This window comes from Nycticebus coucang, chromosome 17 (assembly GCF_027406575.1).
Source record: "Nycticebus coucang isolate mNycCou1 chromosome 17, mNycCou1.pri, whole genome shotgun sequence".
NCBI lineage: Eukaryota > Metazoa > Chordata > Mammalia > Primates > Lorisidae > Nycticebus > Nycticebus coucang.
In genome coordinates, this window is record NC_069796.1 from 18230259 (window position 1) to 18257609 (window position 27351).

The window sequence follows — 27351 nt, forward strand, 5'->3', positions numbered from 1 at the left end:
TGTGGCGGGTGCCTGTAGTCCCAGCTGCTCGGGCGGCTGAGGCAGGAGAATCGCTGAAGCCCAAGAGCTAGAGGTTGCTGTGAGTCCTGTGACATCATGGCACTCTACTGAAGGCGGTAAAGTGAGACTCTGTCTCTACAAAAAAAAAAAAAAAAATAGTAGGATCATTGCCAACTTTTACTACATAGACCAGGAACGTGCCTTGGTCGTTTACTGCCTCATCATAATCAATTTGCGTTTTATCAGTTTTTTGCAGTTTTTTTTATATGAGACAGATTAGTAAGCACAGGAAATAGTTATTAGTATGTTCTTACATTCTAAGGCAGAATATATTTGTTTTCAGTTAATTTTCCTGGAAATCTCAAAAGTTTCTCTTCCTTTATCTACGAACTTAATTAATGGGGAATTTATTAGAGGTATTGATTCTGGTGGGTTGTAACCAATACTTATATTGACATGTGAGTATTCCAAGTTTTAAAAGTATGACTTTTTAAGTTGTGCCCTTCCTTAAGTTGTTCTATCACACAGTAACAAGAATTCATGTTAATTAATAGGTATTCATGTCCCCCCAATTTAATAACCTATAAAAAATTAACAACCTTAATTATGATAAGTGCTATAACCATCTACTGTGAAAGTTGTGTACTTTGTCCCAAAAAAAAGCTCAAGAGAACCATATATTTAAAATGAAGAAAATGACTTACTTACACTACAGGTATAGAATAATGTAAAAGATCAGTCTGTTTTCACTACATTGAGTTTATCCAACACTAGAAGAATGTATTTTTTTTTTTTTTTATTGTTGGGGATTCATTGAGAGTACAATAAGCCAGGTTACACTGATTGCAATTGTTAGGTAAAGTCCCTCTTGCAATCATGTCTTGCCCCCATAAAGTGTGACACACACCAAGGCACCACCCCCCTCCCTCCGTCCCTCTTTCTGCTTTTCCTCCCCCCCCATAACCTTAATTGTCATTAATTGTCCTCATATCAAAATTGAGTACATAGGATTCATGCTTCTCCATTCTTGTGATGCTTTACTAAGAATAATGTCTTCCACTTCCATCCAGGTTAATATGAAGGATGTGAAGTCTCCATTTTTTTTAATAGCTGAATAGTATTCCATGGTATACATACACCACAGCTTATTAATCCATTCCTGGGTTGGTGGGCATTTAGGCTGTTTCCACATTTTGGCAATTGTAAATTGAGCTGCAATGAACAGTCTAGTACAAGTGTCCTTATGATAAAAGGATTTTTTTCCTTCTGGGTAGATGCCCAATAATGGGATTGCAGGATCAACTGGGAGCTCTAGCTTGAGTGCTTTGAGGTTTCTCCATACTTCCTTCCAAAAAGGTTATACTAGTTTTCAGTCCCACCAGCAGTGTAAAAGTGTTCCCTTCTCTCCACATCCACGCCAGCATCTGCAGTTTTGAGATTTTGTGATGTGGGCCGTTCTCACTGAGGTTAGATGATATCTCAGGGTTGTTTTGATTTGCATTTCTCTAATACGTAGAGATGATGAACATTTTTTCATGTGTTTGTTAGCCATTCGTCCGTCATTTTTAGAGAAGGTTCTATTCATGTCTCTTGCCCATTGATAATATGGGATTGTTGGCTTTTTTCATGTGGATTAATTTGAGTTCTCTATAGATCCTTAATAATAAAGCTTTTGTCTGATTCAAAATATGCAAATATCCTTTCCCATTGTGTAGGTTGTCTCTTTGGTTATTGTCTCCTTAGCTGTACAGAAGCTTTTCAGTTTAATGAAGTCCCATTTGTTTATTTTTGTTGTTGCAATTGCCATGGCAGTCTTCTTCATGAAGTCTTTCCCCAGGCCAATATCTTCCAGTGTTTTTCCTATGCTTTCTTTGAGGATTTTTATTGTTTCATGCCTTAAATTTAAATCCTTTATCCATCTTGAATCAATTTTTGTGAGTGGGGAAAGGTGTGGGTCCAGTTTCAGTCTTTTCCATGTAGACATCCAGTTCTCCCAACACCATTTATTGAATAGGGAGTCTTTGCCCCCAACGTATATTCTTGTTTGATTTATCGAAGATTAGGTGGTTGTAAGATGTTAGTTTCATTTCTTGTTTTTCAATTCAATTGCAAGTGTCTATGTCTCTGTTTTTGTGCCAGTACCATGCTGTCTTGACCACTATGGCTTTGCAGTACAGACTAAAATCTGGTATGCTGATGCCCCCAGCTTTATTTTTATTATTAAGAACTGCCTTAGCTATACGTGGTTTTTTCTGGTTCTATACAAAACGCAGAATCATATTTTCCAAATCTTGAAAGTACAATGCTGGTATTTTGATAGGAATGGCATTGAATAGATAGATTGCTTTGAGAAGTATAGACTTTTTAACAATGTTGATTCTTCCCATCCATGAGCATGGTATGTTCTTCCATTTGTTAATGTCCTCTGCTATTTCCTTTCTGAGGATTTCGTAATTTTCTTTATAGAGGTCCTTCACCTCCTTCGTTAGGTATATTCCTAGGTATTTCATTTTCTTTGAAACTGTGGTGAAGGTAGTTGTGTCCTTAATTACCTTCTCATCTTTAGTGTTATGGTGTATACAAAGGCTACTGACTTGTGGACATTGATTTTATATCCTGAAACATTACTGTATTTTTTGATGACTTGTAGGAGTCTTGTGGTTTTGTCTCTGGGGTTCTGTAAGTATAAGATCATGTCGTCAGCAAAGAGGGAGAGTTTGACCTCCTCTGCTCTCATTTGGATTCCCTTTATTTCCTTGTCTTGCCTAATTGTATTGGCTAGAACTTCCAGCACTATGTTAAATAGTAAAGGTGACAGAGGACAACCTTGTCTGGTTCCAGTTCTAAGAGGAAAAGCTTTCAGTTTTACTCCATTCAGTAAAATATTAGCTGTGAGTTTGTCATAGATAGCTTCAATCAGTTTTAGAAATGTGCCACCTATGCCTATACTCTTCAGTGTTCTAATTAGAAAAGGATGCTGGATTTTATCAAATGCTTTTACTGCATCTATTGAGAGGATCATGTGATCTTTATTTTTGCCTCTGTTAATATGGTGGATAACGTTTATGGACTTGCGTATGTTAAACCAGCCTTGCATCCCTGGGATGAAGCCTACTTGATCATGATGAATGACTTTTTTGATGATAAGCTGTAATCTATTGGCTAGGATTTTGTTGAGAATTTTTGCATTTATATTCATGAGTGAGATTGGTCTGAAATTCTCCTTTTTGTTTGGGTCTTTTCCTGGTTTTGGTATCAGGGTGATGTTTGCTTCATAGAATGTGTTGGGGAAGATTCCTTCTTCCTCAATTTTTTGGAATAATTTCTGCAGTACAGGAATAAGCTCTTCCTTGAAGGTTTGATAGAATTCTGGTGTGAAGCCATCTGGACCAGGGCATTTTTTGGTTGGAAGATTTTTTATTGTTTCTTTGATCTCAGTGCTTGAAATTGGTGTGTTCAGGAGCTCTATTTCTTCCTGGCTAAGTCTAGGGAGAGGGTGTGATTCCAAATATTGATCCATTTCCTTCACATTGTCAAATTTCTGGTCATTGAGTTTCTGGTAGTATTCAGAGATGATCTCTTGTATCTCTGTGGGATCAGTTGTTATTTCCCCTTTATCATTTCTGATTGAGGTTACTAGAGATTTTACTTTTCTATTTCTCGTTAGTCTGGCCAATGGTTTATCTATTTTATTAATTTTTTCTTTTTTTTTTTTTTTGTAGAGACAGAGTCTCACTTTATGGCCCTCGGTAGAGTGCCATGGCATCACACAGCTCACAGCAACCTCCAACTCCTGGGCCCAAACAATTCTCCTGCCTTAGCCTCCCGAGTAGCTGGGACCACAGGCACCCGCCACTACACCCAGCTATTTTTTGGTTGCCGTTCAGCCGGGGCCGGGTTTGAACCCACTGCCTCAGTATATGGGGCCAGTGCCCCACCGACTGAGCCACAGGCGCTGCCCTATTTTATTAAGGTTTTCAAAAAACCAACTCCTTGTTTCATTAATTTTCTGAATGATTCTTTTGTTTTCAATTTCATTGATCTCTGATTTGATTTTGGATATTTCTTTTCTTCTACTGAGTTTAGGCTTAGATTGTTCTTCTTTTTCCAATTCCATAAGATGGCTTGTGAGTTTGTTGATGTGCTCTCTTTGTTTTTCAAATGTAGGCATCTAAAGCGATGAATTTTCCTCTCAAAACTGCTTTTGCCATATCCCACAGGTTTTGGTAGCTTGTGTCTTCATTGTTGTTATGCTCAAGGAAGTTAATAATTTCCTGTTTTATTTCTTCCTGCACCCATCTGTCATTCAACAGAAGGTTGTTTAATTTCCATGCCTTGTGTGAGATCGAACATTTTTGTTAGAGTTGAGTTCCACCTTTAGTGCCTTTTGGTCTGAGAAGATACAAGGTAAAACTTCAATTCTTTTGATTCTGTTGATATTTGTTTTGTGTCCCAGGATATGATCAATTTAGGAGAATGTTCCATGGGGCGATGAGAAGAACGTATATTCTTTATCTTTGGGATGGAGTGTTCGATATGCGTCTATCAAGCACAGTTGTTCTAGGATCTCATTTAAATCTCTTATATCTTTGTTTAATTTCTGTTTAGAGGATCTGTCCAGCTCTGTAAGAGGAGTGTTAAAGTCCACTGTTATTATGGTATTATCAGATATCATATTGCTCAGACTGAGTAAGGTCTCTTTCAAGAATCTGGGAGTATTTAAATTGGGTGCATAAATATTTAGAATTGAAACATCTTCTTGTTGTATTTTTCCCTTGACCAATATAAAGTGACCATAAGTGTCTTTTTTGACTTAAGTTGCTTTAAATTCACATGTATCTGAAAATAAGATCGCAACTCCTCTTTTCTTCTGAATTCCATTTGCCTGAAAAATTGTCTTCCAACCCTTGACTCGGGGCTTCAATTTGTCTTTTGAAGCCAGGTGTGTTTCTTTATTTATTTAGTTATTTTTGTAGAGACAGAGTTTCACTTTATTGCCCTCGGTAGAGTGCCATGGCGTCACACAGCTCACAGCAACCTCCAACTCCTGGGCTTAGGCGATTCTCCTGCCTCAGCCTCCCGAGTAGCTGGGACTACAGGCGCCCGCCACAACGCCGGGCTATTCTTTTTTTTTTTATTGCAGTTTGGCTTGGGCTGGGTTTGAACCCACCACCCTCGGTATATGGGGCCTGCGCCCTGCTCACTGAGCCACATGCGCTGACCCCAGGTGTGTTTCTTGCAGACAGCAAATGGATGGCTTGCGTTTTTTAATCCAGTCAGCCAATCTGTGTCTCTTCAGTGGGGAATTCAAGCCATTAACATTTATTGAGATAATTGATAATTGTGGTAGTATGCTATTCATCTTATTTTGTGAGAGTCCATTGCTTAGTTTTATCTGTTGCATCAGTGTGGAGGTTAGGTTCTGTCCTTTAATTTCTGAGTCCTTACTTTGCTGCTGATCCATTGTGGTGGTCAGTGTGCAGAACATGTTGAAGTATTTCCTGTAGAGCTGGTCTTGTTGTGGCGAATTTCCTGAATGTTTGTATATCCGTAAATGATTTGATTTCTCCATCAATTTTTAAGCTTAGCAGAGTACAGAATTCTGGGCTGGAAATTGTTCTGTTTAAGTAGATTAAAGGTAGATGACCATTGTCTTCTTGCTTGGAAAGTTTCATTAGAGAAGTCTGCGGTCACTCTGATGGATTTGCCCCTGTAGGTCAACTGGCTCTTACTCCTGGCAGCTTGCAGAATCTTTTCTTTTGTTTTGACTTTGGACAGGTCCATCACAATGTGTCTTGGAGAAGCTCGGTTAGAGTTGAGGTAATCTGCGGTCCAATATCCCTCTGAAATCAATGTGTCAGAATCTTTGCTGATATTTGGGAAATTTTCTTTTATAATATTCTCTAGTATGGTTTCCATTCCTCTGGGGCATTCTTCTTCCCCTAATGGGATCCCTATAACTCGTATGTTGGAACGCTTCATAAAGTCCCATAATTCTGACAGTGAACGTTCTGCTTTCTCTCTCTTCTTTTCTGCCTCTTTTACTATCTGAGTTATCTCAAGAACTTTGTCTTCTACCTCTGAAATTCTTTCTTCTGCATGGTCTAACCTGTTGCTGATACTTTCCATTGCATCTTTAAGTTCCCTAATTGACTGTTTCAGTTCCTTCAGCTCTGCTGTATCCTTTCTATATTCTTCATATCGTTCATCTCTTATTTGATTCTGTTTTTGGATTTCCTTTTGGTTATTTTCCACTTTATTAGCAGTTTCCTTCATTGTTTCCATCATTTCTTTCCTTGTTTTCATCATGTGTATTCTAAATTCCCTTTCTGTCATTCCTAACATTTCTTTATAGGTGGAATCCTCTGCAGTAGCTACCTCATGGTCCTTTGGCGGGGTTGTTCTGGACTGGTTCTTCATGTTGCCTGAAGTTTTCTGCTGATTCTTCCTCATGAGTGATTTCTTTTATCTGTTTCCTTGCCCTAATTTTCCTTTCACTTCCTCTTGCTCTTTAAGTTATCGTCCCTGTGGACTAAGGGTTCGATGAGTCCTTTTGGTACAGGACCAGAAGGGTGAGAAGGTTGAAGAGTAAGAAAGGGATGAAAGAAAGGAGGACCGAGTGAAAAGAAAAAAAAAATAGAGAAAGGAGAGGGGGTGGGTAAAAGGAATATTGACAAAAAGAAGAGAGGCACAGAAAGAGGGAGACAGAGCAATATAGGTGTACAGTAGGGTACTTTGACACAACCTTAAAAAAAAACCCACCTTCTGGGTGTGCCCAGTTGGGTGGTTCCCTTGAGGTCAGCAGCTCTTTGCTAACCTGATCAGACACAGTACCCCACCTTCACCAAGTAGAGAGGAAAGACAAAAATGCTATAAATCAAACCAAAACAAGCAAACAGAAAACTTTACGGGGTAAAATTGGGCGAAAAACCAAATAATAGCCATAGAAACACTAGCAAAAATGAAGTTCTAGTTATTGAAAAAGGCAGCAATGGGTATTATAATTAAACTAGAAAAATTGAGAAAGAAAAAAGATCTGTGTGGAAAACGTTGAAATTAAAAAACAAAACAACATCAAAATAAAAAAGAAAAATCCAAACAAACAAAAAAAAACACAACCAAAAACAAAGCAGTATGTATATGTTGATGAATATTGTCTGTGCAACACGTGGTCTTCTGGGATATGAGATGTTAATCACAGTTCTGATACGTCTGGAGGCTGCTGATTTCTCAAACCCCAGCAGGTAGACACCCTAAATCTCTCTTCAGCCCACTTAAAAGGCACTTTGAACTTGTAAACTTGCTGAGCAGAAGCTTTCCCAGGAAAGTGCTTGTCGCTGGAATCACTGCTGAAGTGGCTATCCACTTACCCAGTGTGCCAAAGCCGGTCTCACTCTGCCCCTGAGGGTTAGGGCTGCAGGGCGGCTCAGACCTCACCCTTAGGCTACTCAGTTGCTAGGTTAGCAGCTCCCACCCGGATTCTAGCTCTGCGACCCTGAGGGTGGAGCTTGCCGGGGCAGATCACTCACAATGGCTCCCTGTGACCCACAGCCAAACACTATTAGCTCCGTCTGGCTCAGCGGCTCAGACTGGGGCCCTAGACAACGGCCAAAGTTCTCCGCACTCCCGCTCAGGCTCTCCCTAAGGCAGTTCAACTGAGTGCCAAGTCCAAAGACACCAAAACAGTTCACAGGTAAGGCCTTTCTGGTTTGCAGTCTCGCTGCTAGTGAACTTACAGTTGCGGGCGGTTTTAGACTGATTGAAAACACGCGACCACTTGCCGGTTTTCCACTGTTTTAGTCCTCCTCTTGGGGTCCAGAAGTCTCTTGCTGACTCCCTGTATCCTCACAGGGGAGATGATAGGCAGATCCCACCAGCCAGAGATGCCTGGAGTCCTATCTCCCCAGACTCACGGTGCCCAGATGCAAGGAAGCTGTTACTGGGTTGCCATCTTGCTCTCCTCCCTCATTTAGTGCCTTTAATCTTCGGTTTCTTCCTCTTCTAACACCTGCTCTATATAAGTCTAAAGTTTTTTTTTGTTTTTTTTGCAGTTTTTGGTTGGGGCCAGCTTTGAACCCACCACCTTTGGTATATGGGGCCAGCACCCTACTCCTTTGAGCCACAGGTGCTGCCCCATTCTAAAATTCTTAACGTGGCCTAATGAATATTTGTTCCCTCTTCCTTAGTATAGTTGCAGGCAGATCATGTTGCGAGTTGCCGTGCTGGAGCTCCAAGGCACGAGTGGCTCGGAGGCAGGAGCGGCTCGAAGAATGTATTTTTTTTATGCACAAGTTTAATTTGAAGTGAGAACTACAAAAACAGTCATGAAGCCTGTAGAGTAAGGAGACAAAATGCATTTAATAAAGTTCAAATAATATAACCCCACTGCAAGAAATATTTGGCGTTGCTTAAAACTATCCTTACTCTATACAGTCTGGTTTGGAAGTTTCCTGAGATGTTGAAGGACCTCATTTTCTCTCAGCATGTGTCCTGATAGGTGGCTAGTTTGTATGAATATTCTCTACCTCAAGCCCATGAATTTAAATAAAGAGACTCCCCTAGTTTCAGTCTCTGCTCTCTTGATAGAGAAACACTTTAACTATTCAGAGAACTACCATGACTAAGAGAGGTGAGAAAGAAGCTGGTTAAACTAATCACTGGATTTTTTCAGCATATCTTTTCATGCTGTGAACAAATCCCACAGGTGGTAATTTATTGGAACAATAAGTGCTTTAAAAGTGAAAATGTTGAGACAGGATTTTTAAAAATCCTACTCTGAAATTCAGGTAATATAAAATAGCTGTTTTCTTCCTTTGGAAAAGATCCTTTAAAAAATCTTAGTCATTATAAGCCACTACTTCTTGACTTCTATTCCAAAGAACTTTTTAGAAGTTAATCTAATACATTTGTAATTTTCAAGGTGGGAAAACACACTCTGTTTTTCTACACACTCACAAACACTTCTGGTATAGATGTGTTAGTTTTTTCCACCCCACACCATTTTCTAACTCTTCAAATACCAGCTGAATGTCCTATTCTGGCACTGTCTACCTAGTTAGAATCAGATCCCACCAGTTAAGGGCTCAGTCCTATAATACTGCCCACAGTTTGGAGGTCAGTCACTTATAAGTTGTGGGTTGTCACCTATAGTTCTGACCAGCCAGCTATAAATCAGATGTTCCACAACTCCCTCAAGTTTGATTAATTTCCTAGAATGACTCACAGAACTCAGAGAAACACTTTACTTACATTTACCAGTTTATTAAAAGGAAACGTAAAGGATACAGATAAACAGGTATACAGGGTAATGTCTGGAAGGGTCCTAAATGCAGGATGGAGTTGGGATGTTCGCTCTTCCCACACGTGGACGCGTTCATGTGAAATCTCCTTGTTTAAGAGTTTTTATAGAAGGCTTTGTGCCGTGGCTCATGCCTGTAATCCTAGCAATCTGGGCAGCCAAGGAGGGTGGATTGCCTGAGCTCACAAGTTCAAGACCAGCCTGAGCTAGAGGGAGTCCCTGTTACTAAAAATAGCCGGGTGTTGTAGCGGGCATCTGTAATCCCAGCTACTCCAGAGGGTGAGGCAAGAGAATTGCTTGAGCCCAGGAGTCGGAGGTTGCTGCGAGCTATGACACTACGGCACTCTACCAGGGGTGATGAAGTGAGACTCTGTCTCAAAAAAGGAAAAAAAAAAAGTTTTTGGTTTTTGTTGTTGTTATTTTTTATTTTTTATTTTTATTCTTTTGCAGTTTTTGGCCAAGGCTGGGTTTGAACCCGCCACGTCTGGTATGGCGCCCTACTCGTTTGAGCCACAGGCGCCGCCCCCAAAAAAGAGTTTTTATAATCTCCGGCTTCTACTACCCTTTTCTGCAGTTTTGTGGTTGAGGCTGTGAGTTCCAATAGACTATTGAAGGGATTCACTATAAGTCACCTCATTAGGGTAAATTCACCTGCTCTTTATGATGACCAAAGCCATTCCTATCCCTCAGGAAAATCAAGGATTTTAGTACCTCTATGCCAGGACTGGGGACAAAGAACAAATATATCTATTTTATGCCACACTGGGTCATTCTTTTTCCTTTTAATAATGTTTAATATGTTTTCCTTTTTTAACAAATATTTGTTGAAATCATGGTATATGGCAGGTTCTATATAAGCCTAGATGAGTAAAAGTGATGAGACCACAGTCCATCACTCAATGGCTAACCACATTTTAACCATAGTGTAAAGATAATTACACTAATTCATTTTCAGAATAGGTCTAATGACATTAAATTTGCTCTTAGTATTTACGTAAGTCCAACAAGAATAGTGATTGATTATGTACTTTTTTTTTTTTTTTTTTGCAGTTTGTGGCCGGGGCTGGGTTTGAACCCACCACCTCTGGCATATGGGGCTGGCACCCTACTCCTTTGAGCCACAGGTGCTGCCCTGATACTACAACTCTTAAGAGATAAATGTAGGTGAATTAAAATTTTAATGAGTTTATTTGAACATTTAGCTCAAATTTATGGATCAGGCAGCACCAAACCACAAGTAGCAAGGGTTTCACCAAGATGAGGGGAAACTTTTATAAGGTGTTTAGAACAAAGCAAGACAAAGATTTTTTTGGGGTGGGGGTGGGGGAGATAGAGTCTTACTTTTTTGCCCTCGGTAGAGTACTATGGCATCACAGCTCACAGCAACCTCAAACTCTTGGTTTAAGAGATTCTTTTGCCTCAGCCTCCCAAGTAGCTGGGACTACAGGTGCCCACCACAACGCCCGACTATTTTTTTGGTTGTAGTTGTCATTATTGTTTGGCAGACCTGAGCTGGATTCAAACCCGCCAGCTTCCGTGTATGTGGCTGGCACCCTAGCCACTGAGCTACAGGCGCCAAGCCCAAGACAAAGATTTGATTGGTTAAAATGGAAAGTACTTAGAGACTTGGCAGTTTCTGGATAAATTTCTAATTGGAAGTTAGTTGGTGGGGTTTTTCTTGTTTTTATTTGTTTGTTTTTTTTGAGACAGAGTCTCACTTTGTTACCTTTGGTAGAGTGCCGTGGCATCATAGCGCACAGCAACATCAAACTCTTGGGTTTGAGCATCCTCTTGCCTCAGCCTCTTGAGTAGGTGGGACTACAGGTGTGTGCCACAACACTCAGCTATTTTTGGAGACCAGGTCTTATTCTGATTCAGGCTGGTCTTGAACCTGTGAGCTGAGGCAATCCACCCGCCTCAGCCTCCCAAATGCTAGGATTACAGGTGTGAGCCACCTCACCCTGCTAGTTGGTGGTTTTTGCTGTTTTAGCTGGCCAGGGCCGGGTTTGACTAGTTGGTGGTTTTTGATTAAGTTTAAGTTTCCTTTTACTATTCCCGTGGAGTTGGGTTTCAATTTGCTCATGTAGGAACCCATGGCCCTGGAGCCATCTTAGCCTAAAGGCCTCCCAATTAATTTCTTTGCTTTTAAAAATATTTTTTAAATTTTTTTATTCTTCAGAAATTGGGTCTCACTATGTGACCCAGGCTCGGGTGCAGTGATTATTTATAGGTGCGATCATGGCACACTACACCCTTGAATTACCAAGCTCAAGCAGTCCTCCTGCCTCAGCCTCCTAAGTAGCTGGGATTATAGGCACATGCCACTGTGGGCTCTGAATTTCTTTTTGACACCTAAAAATTAAAAAAAAAAAAAAATGAATGGTTTTTAAATTTAGTTAGCTAAGCAAGTGCATTGTGGTGAAAGTGGAAGGGTCATCATCTTCAGTCTCAAGAAATTCTGCTCACCTTTCTATCCCTGCCCATCTTGAAGTAATTCGTTTATTTTAATTACCTGGTAAGGAATGGGGGAAACTTGATGAATATGTGACTAGTAATTTGCTAGATGTTTTAATTTTTAACTACCCCCATTAATACCACATTAATATTGATAATTATACTTACTATAAATTGAGTGTTATATATTAGATTTATTTCGAGTGCTTTTATGTATATGATTTTGTTTACTTCTCACAACTGTCCAGTGACTTTCATATTATTTAGTCCCTTTTGTAGGAAGGAAATTTTCTCAGATTAAGTTAAGTTTTCTAATATAACACAAATAATAAAATGAAGAATTTGTGATCATTTAGCTTGTTGATATTCCTCAATGAAATAGATTATATATATTTAAATTTTAGGAATGATTGCTTTTCTTTAGTATGGCATTCATAACTTTCTATAATCTACTTTTTCAGGGAAAAACGTATACACTTAAACATTAATAATGTGACTGATAAGGATCGGCTCTTTAATAATCCCAAGAATTTGTTATAGTGAGTAGTTGAGCACGCTGGTTCACATCTATAGTACTACCCACTTTGGGAGGCCAAGGATTGCTTGAGATTAAGAGTTCAAAACAAGGGCGGCGCCTGTGGCTCAGTTGGTAAGGCACCGGCCCCATATACCGAGGGTGGCGGGTTCAAACCCGGCCCCGGCCAAACTGCAACCAAAAAATAGCCGGGCGTGTGGCGGGCGCCTGTAGTCCCAGCTACTCAGGAGGCTGAGGCAAGAGAATCGCTTAAGCCCAGGAGTTGGAGGTTGCTGTGAGCTGTGTGAAGCCACGGCACTCTACTGAGGGCCATAAAGTGTGACTCTGTCTCTACCAAAAAAAAAAAAAAAAAGAGTTCAAAACAAGCTTGAGCAACAGTGGGACCCTGTTTCTACAAAAAAATAGAAAAATTAACAGGGTATGGTGGTGCATACCTGTAGTCTCAGCTGCTCAGGAGACTGAGGCAGGAGGATCACTTGAGTCCAGGAGTTATAGGTTACAGTGAGCTTTGGTGACACTGCTATATGCTAGCAGGGTTCTGGGCAACAGAACAAGACCCTGTCTCAAAAAAACAGATAGTTTTTAAAGGAAATACAATTTATAGCTGTGTGATTTGAATGTTTCTACTGTTTTGTTGGATGATATGTTCTTAGTCAAATGAAAGTGTGTCATACATGTGTAACTCTTTTTATGATGAAAAATGTTCAAAAAACATTTTATACAGAGGTAAGTTCATTTAAATCGACTGTGATTCATTTCTTAGGTGTTTCTTCCATAAAGATTTCCATATTGAATTAGGAATTAAGTTTTCCCAAAGATTATAGAAATAAATTCTCATTTTTTGCTGTCTTATAATGCAGATCTGACAGGAGCTCAAGATGGAAGTGTCCGAATGTTTGAATGGGGCCATTCTCAACAAATAACCTGTTTTCGGTCTGGTGGCAACTCAAGAGTTACAAGAATGAGATTTAACTATCAGGGAAATAAGGTAGTATGTAAAAATGTAAATGGTGAAAAGGGTTGATTGTATTGGATGCTTATAAAGATCACTACTTTGGGTTTCTGAAAGAATGGCTAAGTGAGCTAGTAGTAAAATATTAACCTTTATGAAACCTTTTTTTTTTTTTTTTTTTTTTTTTTGTAGAGACAGAGTCTCACTTTATGGCCCTCAGTAGAGTGCCGTAGTCTCACACAGCTCACAGCAACCTCCAACTCCTGGGCTGAAGCGATTCTCTTGCCTCAGCCTCCCGAGTAGCTGGGACTACAGGCGTCTGCCACAACGCCCAGCTATTTTTTGGTTGCAGTTTGGCCGGTGCCAGGTTTGAACCCGCCACCCTCGGTATATGGGGCCGGCGCCTTACCGACTGAGCCACAGGCACCGCCCTTTATGAAACCTTTTTTAACTCTTCTCAGAGGTCACTTAAATTCATTTGGTTATTCCTGGAAGTATGTATGTTCAATACAATTCATTTAAATGATTCTTAATGAACCAAATGATTATATGTTCACCTTAAGTACACACTTTTGATTAATAAATATTCCTACTTGATCTCTTGGTACTAGTGAAAGTATGATCCAGCACTGAGCTGCAAGTAACATCTGGGAACTAATTAGAAATGCATACTGTTAAGAAGTTTGCCAACCTGTGACATAGGGCTCTTAACTGTCTTCACTTCCCATAATCCTGCTTTCCTCACACTGCCTCTCTTTGCCCCCAATATCTTACTACTCCTTTAAACAACAGTTGAAGGGTAAATCAAGCCTTCTCTTTGTCTTCAGGACCATCCTTCACCAAAAATTATTCCCACAGACCCTAGCTGATGGTGCATCTTGCCTTTCCCCTCAACCTTTAGCTCTCCTTGCATGTTATGTGTGTCATTGTATGCTACGACCTTTATGCCTCCCAGGTTTGTCACATGGTTCCATTTCCATTTCACAGTCTTTCTCCTTAATAGGAAATTATGGGGATTTAATGCAGAAACCTTTATAATTGTGCTCTATTTTTGGTTGTATTTCCTATTGATGTCCTTCATACGGTCATAATTTTCCACTTCAGTTGTCAATATTATATTGCTCCTAACCATACTCTGTACCTCAGTCCTTAGCAATAAAGTTATATGACATGCAACATAGTTATATGACAACAATATGAGCAAGATCGTATTGTTTTTTTAAGAACTTTTCAAGGATCCCAATATCAAATTTAATAGGATGGTACTTGAGAACATCTATAATCCAACTTATATTTTATCTTTAACATTAAGTACAGCCTTCCACGTAGGCTATTTTAAGGAACAACAAATGATTCATTGCCTTGCCCAGTAAGTTGGGCAACTTACTAATCATTCACTTTAGCAATGATGGAGCACTACACCTAAGCGTGCTACCTCCTCCAGCAGGGAAGCTTGCTGAGGCAAATGGAAGAGACAGCCCACTGTGTATCACAATAATTCTGATGAATTTATCATTTTGTAAGTAGCAATGGACTGCCAAAAGTTAGTGAACATTACAGAAAAACTAAGAGCCTGAAAAGAGGTAGTAAGCAAAATAAATGATCTGAGACATTCAGGAATATATTACATTTACAAAACAAATCAGACTAGTAAGAAACAAGGACAGTAGGGCAGGAAAGAGTTCTCAGAAATTAATGATACAATTCCCGGAAGTTGTGGTCAGTGGGAGAACTGCTCTTTAGGACAGCTGAATAGCACAATGGAAATCGTTGAAAATCAAGTTTGTGATTGAGAAGCACAAATTAAGAAATTCCATTATGAAAATAACTCAGGAAATATTTCAAAAGAAGAAAAAAATGATGGAGAAATAATATTCAAAGGAATAATAAATATTACCTCAAGCAAAGAATAAAATTTTATAACAGGAAAAGCCTACAAATTATAAACATAAGTAATAAGTATTGAGAAAGAAGCACCTATCTGCACAAATCCAATTATTTTTTGTTTTTCTAATTCAAGGATGAAGAGAATTCTATAAGCTTCTGAACAGGAATGGGATGAAAATGGCTACTAACTCTCCTTTCTTGCCCAAATTAATGACATTAATGACACTCAAAAATAAAGATCACAAATAGACAGTAGAACAATAATTATAGAATTCTGATGAACAAGGAATGTGAATGGAGTCACTTTCCACCCAAAGTTCATTCAAATTTGAAGACAAAATAACACGTTGAATCATACAGAGACTTAACACATCCATGTGTATACCCCTTCTGAAGAACATACACAGATCTAGTCCAGAAAACATAAGTCAGAAAAAAGGAATAGACTCTAGACAAATACCATAACAAATATAAAAAGCAGCATTTTATTTTTTTTTTTTATTTTTGTAGAGACAGAGTCTCACTTTATGGCCCTCAGTAGAGTGCCGTGGCCTCACACAGCTCACAGCAACCTCCAACTCCTGGGCTTAAGCGATTCTCTTGCCTCAGCCTCCCAAGTAGCTGGGACTACAGGCGCCTGCCACAACGCCCGGCTATTTTTTTTTTTTTTTTTTTTGGTTGCAGTTTGGCCAGGGCCGGGTTTGAACCCCCCACCCTCGGTACATGGGGCTGGCGCCCTACCGACTGAGCCACAGGCACCGCCCAAAAAAAAGCAGCATTTTAATATGTCTGTTATTAACTCTGTCAATCCAGTTTTTTAAAAGACAGCTTAATGGAGAAGTAGACAAAGGATATGAACAATGTACAAAAAAACCATACATGTTCAATGACTGTCATTAATGATTGAAGAAATGTAAATCAAAATAAGATGATTTTCCCTTATAAAATTGACAAATATTTAAAATTTTAATAACATTTATTGTTGGCCAAAGTGTAAGAAGAAAGAAATTGTAAATACATATTACCACTCAGGATTGAATTTTAGTGTTATTTATCAATTTTAAATGGTGCTCTTTGACAAAGCTTTCCCATTTCTATATATCTATTCTGTGTAGTTATAAGAATGCTCAAAGCAGTACTCTTTATAATAGAGAAAATTGAAAACCATCTAAAGAGAGTTTTAAATTATAACACACCTATAAAGTGTAATACTATGAAGCTCAAGAATGAGCTAGAAATACATGTATTGACATAGTTATAAAAAATGTAACTGTGAAATAGTATATTGTGATCCTACTTCTAAAAAATGTTATATGTGTGAATGTTTGAATTTTCACAGAAAATAATCAGAGAAGAAAACATACCAAATTGTTAATTAATAGGTGTTGGATCTGGAGTAGAGCAAGAATCCAAAGCAGGCATTTGTTTTATATTACATGCTTTATATTAGCATGCATTATTTTTATAATCTTAAAAATTAGCATTTTACTCATCCTTCACATTTGTATCACTCACCCCCTTATTGTGTTATTAGGATGTCTTTCAAGTCAAAATTGCCCTGAGTTCCTACTGGGGAATGCTCTTACTGTTTTGCTTTCTGCTCTTGTTTATGTTTTCCCTTACTGTGTTTGAGAGTCCTTATTTTGTCTTTTCCAAAATGAATGACGTTTTGTATCTTAGTTATGATAAAGCTTTGTTGTTATATAGCTTATATGCTAACCCAGTACCTTATTTTTGCAATGTTTATAGAGAAAATACAGATTATGCTGTTGATTAGTATAATAAAATGGGTATCTAATATTGGTTCCCTTACGTTCATCCTGGAATTTTTTTTTTTTTTTTTTTTTTTTTTTTTTGTAGAGACAGAGTCTTACTTTATGGCCCTCGGTAGAGTGCCATGGCATCACACAGCTCACAGCAACCTCCAACTCCTGGGCTTCAGCGATTCTCTTGCCTCAGCCTCCCAAGTAGCTGGGACTACAGGCGCCCGCCACAACGCCCAGCTATTTTTTGGTTGCAGTTCAGCCGGGGCTGGGTTTGAACCCGCCACCTTCGGTATATGGGGCCGGCGCCTTACCAACTGAGCCACAAGCGCCGCCCATCCTGGAATTTTTTAAGCACTATGTGAATGCTTTTCTGAGTTATACATAGGTGAAATGAAAGTCAAATGATATATCAATCAAATGTTTAAGAGTCAAAATGTGGGGAAAAAAGTCAGAATGTGGGAGTAACCATGATAGTAAAGATAAATATGTGCTTTTACATTTATATTAAACACTTTTAAATATTTTTTTCTCTTAAGTTTGGAATAGTTGATGCTGATGGATATTTAAGTTTGTATCAAACAAATTGGAAATGTTGTCCAGTTACTGGAAGCATGCCTAAGCCATACCTGGTAAGCCAAAAATTCCTCCTACTTTTATATAAAATTTGAAGTTTTATCTTAAAGAAGCAACAATATGTATTTGAGGCAAAAAATTAGGAAAGCCAATAAATAGAATCTTCTGCTGTGTACCCAATTACTTTACTGTTCTCATGGAACTTTTGGTTAAACAGAGCAAAGGGCTTCATAAGGGGTTGTGATGTATGCAGCCTACTTAAATGGTTCAGGAAAAGTATGTGTATACATCTATGAAAGAGAAGGAGAGACAACAAAGCTGGTAAATTTTTAAAAACTGATGAATGTGGATAAAAGTTATATGAAAGTTCTCTGTTTTTTTGTTACAACTTTTCTAAAGTTCAGAGGGACAAAAGACACAAAGATTTTAAAAAGCTATAAGCTGTATGATCACTTTTAGAACACTACATCTACGTGGTTAAAGAGTGAAAGCAATAACGTTAATTGTTTGTAACTATTCCAGACATGGCAGTGTCATAACAAAACAGCAAATGATTTTGTCTTCGTTAGTTCCTCCTCTTTGATAGCCACTGCTGGTCTTTCAACAGACAATAGGTAAGAAATAATAGCTGAGACTAAAGTATGTGTATGTATAGCTGAACTTTTTTTATTGCTTTATGTCCTATGTCTCAAAAAATGTTTTTATTAGTTATGCCATTAGGTATAGTATTTTTATTGTAAAGACTCATTTATTTACTTAGAACATTTTTAGTGTCCTAATTGTAAAGCTAGGGAAATTCTTTAGTCCACTGCTCTCCCAAATGAGCTATTTTGGCTACCTTGAGATTCTGATGCCATTAAAAAACAAAATCCATTTTTTCTGTATGTTTAATTTTCCAATGTCCAGTTTTTAAGATAGTGAAGAAAAGGATTTGGTTGTAAGTGGAAGAAACATTTCTCTATGTTATTCCCTGTGTGTTAAGAAAGTTTGAGGCTGGTGGTGCCTGTGGCTCAAAGGGGTAGGGCCCCAGCCCCATATGCCGGAGGCGGCAGGTTCAAACCGAGCCCCGGCAAAAAACTGCAAAAAAAAGAAAATCTGAGGCAAAAAAAAAACTAATATTTATTGGCCATGTTATTTAATTAATTCGGTTAATGCTCACTGTGGCCCTATTACCAGTTTGTTGCAAACATAATTGCAGTTTTGGACCATGAATTTTAAATTATTAGAACTAGGTTTAAACACATCTTTATCAGTCAAAATAGAAGCCATTACAATCAACACATTGTTGCCAATGAGAAGAAAGTTTGTTTATTCCTGTTGCACAAAAACCCATGCTTCAGGATTTGACAAACTAGAGAAGTGTTTTTCTTGAGGCAAGAGAACTACTTAAGCTAAGAGTTTGAGGTTGCTGTGAGCTGTGACACTATGGCACTCTACCAAGTGCGACATAGTAAGACTCTGTCTCAAAAAGAAAAATCTCAAAAAAAAGGTGAAGAAGTGTTAGTCATTTGGCAAGAAGTCAGATGAATATGGCAGATGAAGCAAAACCCGTAGACCAATTCATTCAACTTTTGAAGTGTTGGTGGTGCAGTGTGCAGTTGGGCTTTGCCATGGAGAAAACGGGGCCCTTTCTGTTGACCAGTGCTGGCTGCAGGCCTTGCAGTTTTTGGTGCGTCTCATCAATTTGCTGAATAGACTTCTCAGATGTGATGGTTTCTCCAGGATTCAGAAACCAGCCACAGACCAAACTGACCATGACCTGTTTTGGTGCAAGTTTGGCTTTGGGAAGTGCTTTGGAGGTTACTCTCAGTGCAGCCACTGAGCTGGTTGTTGCTAGTGGTCATATAAAATCCACTTGTTATTGCATGTCACAATCTGATTGAAAAATGGTTAGTTGTTGTTGCATAGAACAAGAGAAGATGACACCTGAAAATGACGATCGCTGTGATTTTCAGTCAGCTCCTGAGGCAACCACTTATCGAGCTTTTTTGCCTTTCCAATTTGCATCAAATGTGGAATGAATCTAGGAGGTTGAGTTCTTTGGCAACTTTACATGTAGTTGTCAGAGGATCCACTTCAATGATTGTTCTCAATTGGTTGTTACCAACATGCAGTAGCCAGCCACTACACTCATCTTCAGAGGCTCTTGTCTCCTTGGCAAAACTTCTTGAACTACCACTGCACTGTGCATTCATTAGCATTTCTGGGGCCAAATGCATTGTAGATGTTGCAAATTGTCTCTTCTGCTTTATGACCCATTTTCAATTTGAATGAGAAAAATCACTCATATTTGCTTTTTGTCTAACATTATTTCCATAGTACAATATAAATATAAAATAGCAAGTAATAAGTCATGCACAAAAAAACATAAAGCAAGAAATGTGCATTACCTTCAGAATGGGAAATTTTTGCAGGTTATACTTCCAACGAAGGTCTGAGTATGATAACTAGAATCCACAGAGAACTCAAACTAATCAATAAGAAAAGAACAAATAACCTCATTTCTAAGTGGGCAAGAGACTTGAACAGAAACTTCTCTGATGAAGACAGGCGCATGGCCTACAAACACATGAAACAATGCTCATCATCTTTAATCATCAGAGAAATGCAAATCAAAACCACTTTGAGATATCATCTAACTCCAGTAAGATTAGCTCATATCAGAACATCCAAAAACGACACATGTTTGCATGGATGTGGAGAGAAGGGAACACTTCTATGCTGCTGGTGGGAATGCAAGCTAATACGACCTTTTTGGAAAGAACTTTGGAGAATACCCAAGGAACTAAAAGTAGACCTACCATTCGATCCTGCAGTTCCTTTACTAGGTATATACCCGGCTGATCAAAATTCATTTTACAACAAAGACATGAATGTTTATTGCTGCCCAATTCATAATTGCCACGTCATGAAAACAGCCCAAGTGCCCATCGACCCATGAATGGATTAATAAATTGTGGTATATGTACACTATGGAATACTGTGCAGCCATAAAAAGGATGGAGACTTCACATCTTTTATGTTTACCTGGATGGGGCTGGAAAATACTCTTCTTAGTAAAGTATCTCAAGAATGTAAACAAAAAAATCCAGTGTACTCAATACTAGTATGAAAGCAATATATAATCACCTACAGATTCATATGAATGGTAAAACATAACTATAGTCTAGAAAGGAGAAGAGAAGAGGAAAAAGAGGGGAGAGGAGGTGAGGATATTTGGGGGGACCTCACCTAATGTGTATGATGCAATAGTACATTTCAAAACTATTAAGAAAAGAATATAATTGTGATGGATGTATTAATCAGTTCAATGTAAGCATTTCACATTGTATATCAAATCAGTACACTGAACCCCATAAATGCATCAGTGTACACAGTTATGATTTAATAAAATAAATAAAATGATGTATAGCATAATCACATTTATTTAAGAATGTATTCTAGTATCAAATGGCAAATTTCAACAGTGTAAAAACTGCAATTACTTTTGCATCAACCTAAATAGATAGATATTATTACTGTTTCACAAGTAAACAGGAAATTCAGGAAGTCTTGTCAGTTGTACAGTAGCTAGTGACAGTTATTGTTGACAGGCGACAAATTGTGACAGACCCCTCACATCATCCTCCCTAAAGAAAAGCTAAGTTTGCAAGAAAGTGTCTCCCCCTGCTTCCATCTCCACATCCCATTTTTGGCTTCCCTCATACAACTGAGTTCTGACATTAAAGGTTGCTGAGCTTTTATATTTATCAGGAAGGCCTCCCTTTGTGCCAGTAACAGAACTGTAAAAGTATGGATTCTTCAGCTCCTCTTCCATAGAAATTTTTTAGATACATCAGTCTATAGTAGAAGTAAGTTTTCTTTGTGCTAAAGAAAATTCAGTATCTCCTGCTATCTATATATGTTAGTCCAAATGTTAGAGAATCAATGAATATAAAAACTAGTTTCCATATTCAGGCTTCATATAGTGCTATTTATAAATCTACATGAATCCAAAATTTATTCATTTTCTAAACTAGTAGTTTTTACATTTTCTATAAAATTTTACCATATGTAAACTTGTTGCTTACTTGTTATGTGGTGCTTTTATAAATTTAGCTCTGTGAGAGCAAAGTTCAGTTAAAATGTTTATAATTATGTGAGACATACTTAATTTTTTGTTCTGTTGTTAACTCATATGTCACTCAAAAAGTAATCTTTTTTTTCTTCCAGAAACATATGTTTGTGGGATACTCTTGTAGCACCCACCAATAGTTTAGTCCATGGTAAGTTTTGAAAGCATTTATAAATTTTGTAAGTTAACAAACTCATAAACTGAAAATTATTTTTAAGTGTATTTGTTTTTAATGACATATTTATTAGCCTGTGAGGTTTATATTGCCCGTGTTGGCAGAATTTGCAAAATAGACATAATATACATAACTAGTGCTTCGTTATGCCTTGGTGAGGTGTAGTAGGACAGATAGTATAAAAATTGTTTATTTGTCTTTACTTTGATAGCCACAGGTCATCATTGTGAACATCAGTTATCATTCAGTATTACATCCCCACTCACCACTCCTATTCAGCATTGTACTAGAGATCCTAGCTAATGTAATACGAAAAGCAAAGGGAATAAAGAATTATAAGGGAAAAATAAATCTTTATTATTGACAGGCAACAAATTGAGTAGAATATCCCAAAAAAAAGTACAAAATAAACTGTTGGAACTAATGTGCAAATATAGCATAGTCATAGGATATAAGGTCAATGTACAGATGACCCTTGAATGAGGCAGGAGTTAGAAACACTGACCTCTTCGAAGTCAATATCCACATATAACTTTTGACTCTCTAAAAACTTAACTATTAGCAGTCCCCAGGTTATGAATGAGACAGATTCTGCAAGTTTGTTCTTTTTTTTTTTTTTTTTTTTTTTGAGACAGTCTCATTGTGTTGCCTTGGGTAAATGATGGCATCATGGCTCACTGCAACCTCAAACTCTTGGGCTTGAGCAGTCCTCTTGCCTCAGGTTTCTGAGTAGCTGAGACTACAGGTGCCCACCAGTACATCATTGGTTTTCCTATTTTTGTAGAGATCAGGCTGGTTTTGAACTCCTGAGCTCAAACAATCCACCTGCCTCAGGACTCCCAGAGCACTGGGATTATAGGAATGAGCCACCTTGCCCAGCCTTGTAGATATGTTCTTAAGATGAATTTGTCTGTAAATTGAAACAGGTACATTTACCTATTCCCTGTAATAGCCTGTGTTCATAAATGTAAGTTGTACTTCAGTCAGTGTTTGTAACTCAGAGACTTTTCTGTCATTGCCTCCATTTGTAAGTGCAAGTTGTATGTAACTGGATGTTTGTAACTATGGGACTGCCAGTACTAAAGCATACTGTTGACTAGAAGTTTTATTAATAACATAAACAAAGCAATTAGCACATACCCTGTACTACTGTATTCTTACAATAATGTGAGCTAGAGAAAAGTGAATATTAAGAAAATCATAAGGAGAAGAAAATACTTTTACAGTATGGTACTGCATTTATCGATGTCGTAAGTTTATGTTTTCTGTTTGCAAGATGAATTGTCTACAGTGGCAGGCAGACATTTTATAGGTTTTGATAAATTTTGATTTTATAATAGATTTGGGTATCTTTTATGGTAGTAAATAATAGAATAATATCTACATATATTTTATGAATTCATGACATGCTTTTTTCTTAATTTTTTTTATATTTCTAGGCTATGTAGTTAATCTGCAAGTTATTACAAATTGTCTCAAATCTTCAACACTTTTCCAGTATATTATTTGAAAAAATCCACATGCAAGTGGACCCATGCATTTCAAACATGAATTGTTCAAGGGTTAACTGTCCAAAATTTAGTTGTTTTCTGATGTACCAAAAATGAACAACTGCAATTTGAAATTTTTTCAGAAATCATCATTTCAAATAGTATCAGTATTTCAAAATGCTGAAATATTGAGGCATAATCTAACACTGCTGTTCTCAACCTGCGGGTCGTGACTCCACAGGAACTGTATTAAAGGGCTGTGGCATTAGGAAGTTTGAGAACCACTGATCTAACAAAATATGTATGGGGTCTGTACATAGAAAACTATAAAAATGATGAAAGAAATTGAAGAAGATCTAGGCTGGGCAGGGTGGGTCACACCTGTAATCCTAGCACTCTGGGAGGCTGAGGCAGGTGGATCGCTTGAGCTCACAAGTTTGAGACCAGCCTGAGGAAAAGTGAGTCCGCCATCTCTACTAAAAATGAAAAACTGAGACAAGAGGATCACGTGAGCCCAGGAGTTTGAGGTTGCTGTGAGGTATGACACCATGGCCCTTTACGAAGGGCAACAAAGCAAGACTCTGTCTCAAAAAAAAAGGAAATTGAAGAAAATTTTTAAAAAATAGAAAAGTATTCCACATTCAAAGATTAGAAGACTCAGTCTTACTAAGATGTCAAGTTGTATGTAATTGGATGTTTGTAACTCAGGAATTTATAGATTCAGCCCAACCCTAATCTAAATCCCAGCATGCTGTTCTGTAGATACCAGCAAACTGATTCTAAAATTTATATGGAAAGGCAAAGGACCTAGAATAGTTAATGAAATACTGAAGAAAAGCTTGGAGGATTCACACTATCTGATTTCAGGACTCACTATAAAGCTACAGTAATGAAGACTTTGTGGTACAGAATAGGAAGCCCAGTAATAGAGGGCTCACACAGATATAGTGGAGTGATCTTTGATCAAAGTACAAAGGCAATTCAGTGAAGAGAAGATATTTTTTTCAACACATAGTTCTAGAACAACTGAGTGCAACATGTAAAAAATGATGAGGCTTATGCCTTTAACTTTAGCATTTAGGAGGATCTCTTGAGGGCAGGAATTGAAGCCCAGCCTGGGCAACATAATGAAACCCTGTCTCCTCAAATTATAGAAAAATCAGCTGGGTGTGGTGGCATGTAGTCTGAGCCACACAGGAGGCTGAGGCAGGAGTTGAAGGCTGCAGTCAGCTATGATCGTGCCACCTGACCACAGCTTGGGTGACAGAGTGAGACCCCTATCTCTAAAAAAAGCAAAAAAAAAAATCCACACACATGTAAAAAGATGAACCTGGATACAGACTTTACCTAAGGTCATTTACCAAAAGTTAACTGAAAATGGATCATAAACTTACATATAAAACGCAAAATGTTATAAAACATCTAGAAAGAAACAGGAGAAAATCCAAATGGTTTGGTGGTGCATTTTTAGATAGAGCACCAAAAGCATCATCCATGAGAGAAATGAGGTATCCAGGAATGTTTAAATAGTAGCCAAAAGCTAGAAAAAAACCCAGTGTCCAACAGAAAGCTGGTATGTTTATGTAATGGGATACTATTCATCAATAAAATAGCATGACCTACTGAGACCGGGGAGGAGGTTGGCTGGCTTCTCAGTCATCACATTGAAGGAAGAAGCCGGGCACGGTGAGTAACACCCTAACGTTTCATTTGTGATGAAAACGGATTGACTACAAAGGGATGTGAGCGAACTTCCTGGGATGATGAAAATACCTCTGTCTTGTTCTTAGTGTGTATCCATTCATCAAACCTCATCAGGGTGTACTAAAAATTTGTGCATCTGGGAAAGATATATATATATATATATATATATATATATACCTTAATCTGGGAAAGTTCCATCTCAAAGTGATGGAAAATTTCAAAAATCTTTTCTCCGTGATTAGTTTTCCTTAGTCACATGTTCACATGAAGATGAATTTCATTGACTACTTAGTATTTGCTATGTACTGTATGTGCTCTGTGTATACGAACTGAGTCCAGACACAATCCTATTAGGCAGGTGATACCGTCTCCTCTTTTACAAATGGTAAAACTGAGACTTTCATAGATCATTTACTTCAGGTACACATTTAAACCCAGACAGGATTTAAACCTAGGCAGGCTAACTCCAGAATCCGCACTCTTTGTTATGCCAAAGAGAACTTTGAGCTGAATACAAATTTTTTTTTTTCCCTGAAATTATTTAGGATGGACTTTTTAAAGAAAAATATTAATTGTATTTTTGTATTTCTGATATTTTGCTGCTGTGTCTTTCAGACTCACTAATCTTTTGCCATGTTTGCTATTACTCCTACCCAGTTTATGTTTCATCATATTTTTAATCTCTAAAATTTTGATTTGCATCTTTTATATCTCTAATTTGCTCATCCAGCTTCTTGCACATATGAAATACAGTTATAATGACTTCATTTTCTTATCCACTAATTCTCTCATCTGTGTCATTTCTGGGTTAATTTCTTTTTCTTTTTTTTTTTTTTTTGTAGAGACAGAGTTTCACTTTAATTGCCCTCGGTAGAGTGCCATGGCATCACACAGCTCACAGCAACCTCCAACTCCTGGGCTTAGGCGATTCTTCTGCCTCAGCCTCCCAAGTAGCTGGGACTACAGGCGCCTGCCACAACACCCAGCTATTTTTTGGTTGCAGTTTGGCCGGGGCTGGGTTTGAAACCGCCACCCTCGGCATATGGGGCCGGCGCCCTGCTCACTGAGCCACAGGTGCCGCCCTTCTGGGTTAATTTCAATTGATGAATTTTTCTTTTCTTTATGGGTTATATTTTCCTGCTTCTTTGTATTTCTTTTTTTTTTTTTTTTTTTGTAGAGACAGAGTCTCACTTTATGACCCTTGGTAGAGTGCCGTGGCCTCACACGGCTCACAGCAACCTCCAACTCCTGGGCTTAAGCGATTCTCTTGCCTCAGCCTCCCGAGTAGCTGGGACTACAGGCGCCCGCCACAACGCCCGGCTATTTTTTGGTTGCAGTTTGGCCGGGGCCGGGTTTGAACCCGTCACCCTCGGTATATGGGGCCGGCGCCCCACCGACTGAGCCACAGGCGCCGCCCTGTATTTCTTATAATTATTAGAGGACAGGCATTGTGAATTTTACCTTTATTAGTTGGTGGTTTGTGTTTTTTTTTGTATTCTGTGAATATTCTTTTTTTTTTTTTTTTTTTTTTTTTGAGACAGAGTCTCAATTTTTTACCCTGGATAGAGTGCTGTGGTGTCATTACAAATCACGGCAACCTCAAACTCAAGGGCATAAGCGATGCTCTTGCCTCAGCTACCTAAATTGCTAGGATTGCAGGTGCCTACCACAATGCCAGACGATTTTTAGAGATGGGGTCTCATTCTTGCTCAGGCTGGTCTTGAATCTGTGAGTATCCTTGAGGCTTGTTCAGGAGCAAAACTAAATTACTTGGAAATAGTCAAATTTGGGGGTCTTTTGTTAAAACAGAACTAAAGCAACATTTGATCTAGGAATGATTTTGCCTTACTACTTAGGTAACCAGAAATCCTCTCCCCAATGCCTTGTGAATTAGGAAGTTTTCCACTATGGCTGGTTCAGATTCCCCTTCTTATTGGCATGGCCAGAAAACTCTCTCTCTCTAAGCTATAAGCTAGGGCACTTGTATGACTCACCCAGTTTGTTTCCCATCTCTTGGCAATCATTCTTTTTCATTGCCTGATAGCTAATGTTTTTAATCTTTTTTTTTCCTTTTCCTTTTTCTTTTTCTTTTGAGACGGAGTGTTGCTCTTTTGCCCCATCCACAATGTACTGCAACCTCAAACTCCTAGGCTCAAGCGGTCCTCCTGCCTCGTTCTCCTGAGAGGTGGGGACCACAAGTCCATACCACCTGGCCCAGCTAATTTTTTTTGTTTTCCATAGAGACAGGTTCTCACTCTTACTCAGGCTGGTCTCAAACACACGATGTCTAGCATTCCTCCCGCCTCAGCCTTTCAGAGGGCTAGGATTACAGGCAGGAGCCACTGCACACAGCCCTGTTCCTTATATTTCATTTAATTTTTCAGTTGTTTCAGGCTAGAGAGT

The 27351-nt window shown here is 38.4% G+C and overlaps 1 protein-coding gene across 4 annotated transcripts in view; it reads left to right on the forward strand.

Annotated features, from left to right (window-relative positions):
• Positions 1–27351, forward strand: part of DMXL1 (Dmx like 1) — a 193181-nt gene that overhangs the window by 160123 nt on the left and 5707 nt on the right. For all 4 annotated transcript variants that reach the window (XM_053566527.1, XM_053566526.1, XM_053566528.1 and 1 more), the window contains 4 exons: positions 13148–13275; positions 17429–17521; positions 17988–18079; positions 21678–21730. In XM_053566527.1, the coding sequence (XP_053422502.1) occupies positions 13148–13275; positions 17429–17521; positions 17988–18079; positions 21678–21730 (366 nt within the window). The remainder of the gene's footprint in view (positions 1–13147; positions 13276–17428; positions 17522–17987; positions 18080–21677; positions 21731–27351) is intronic.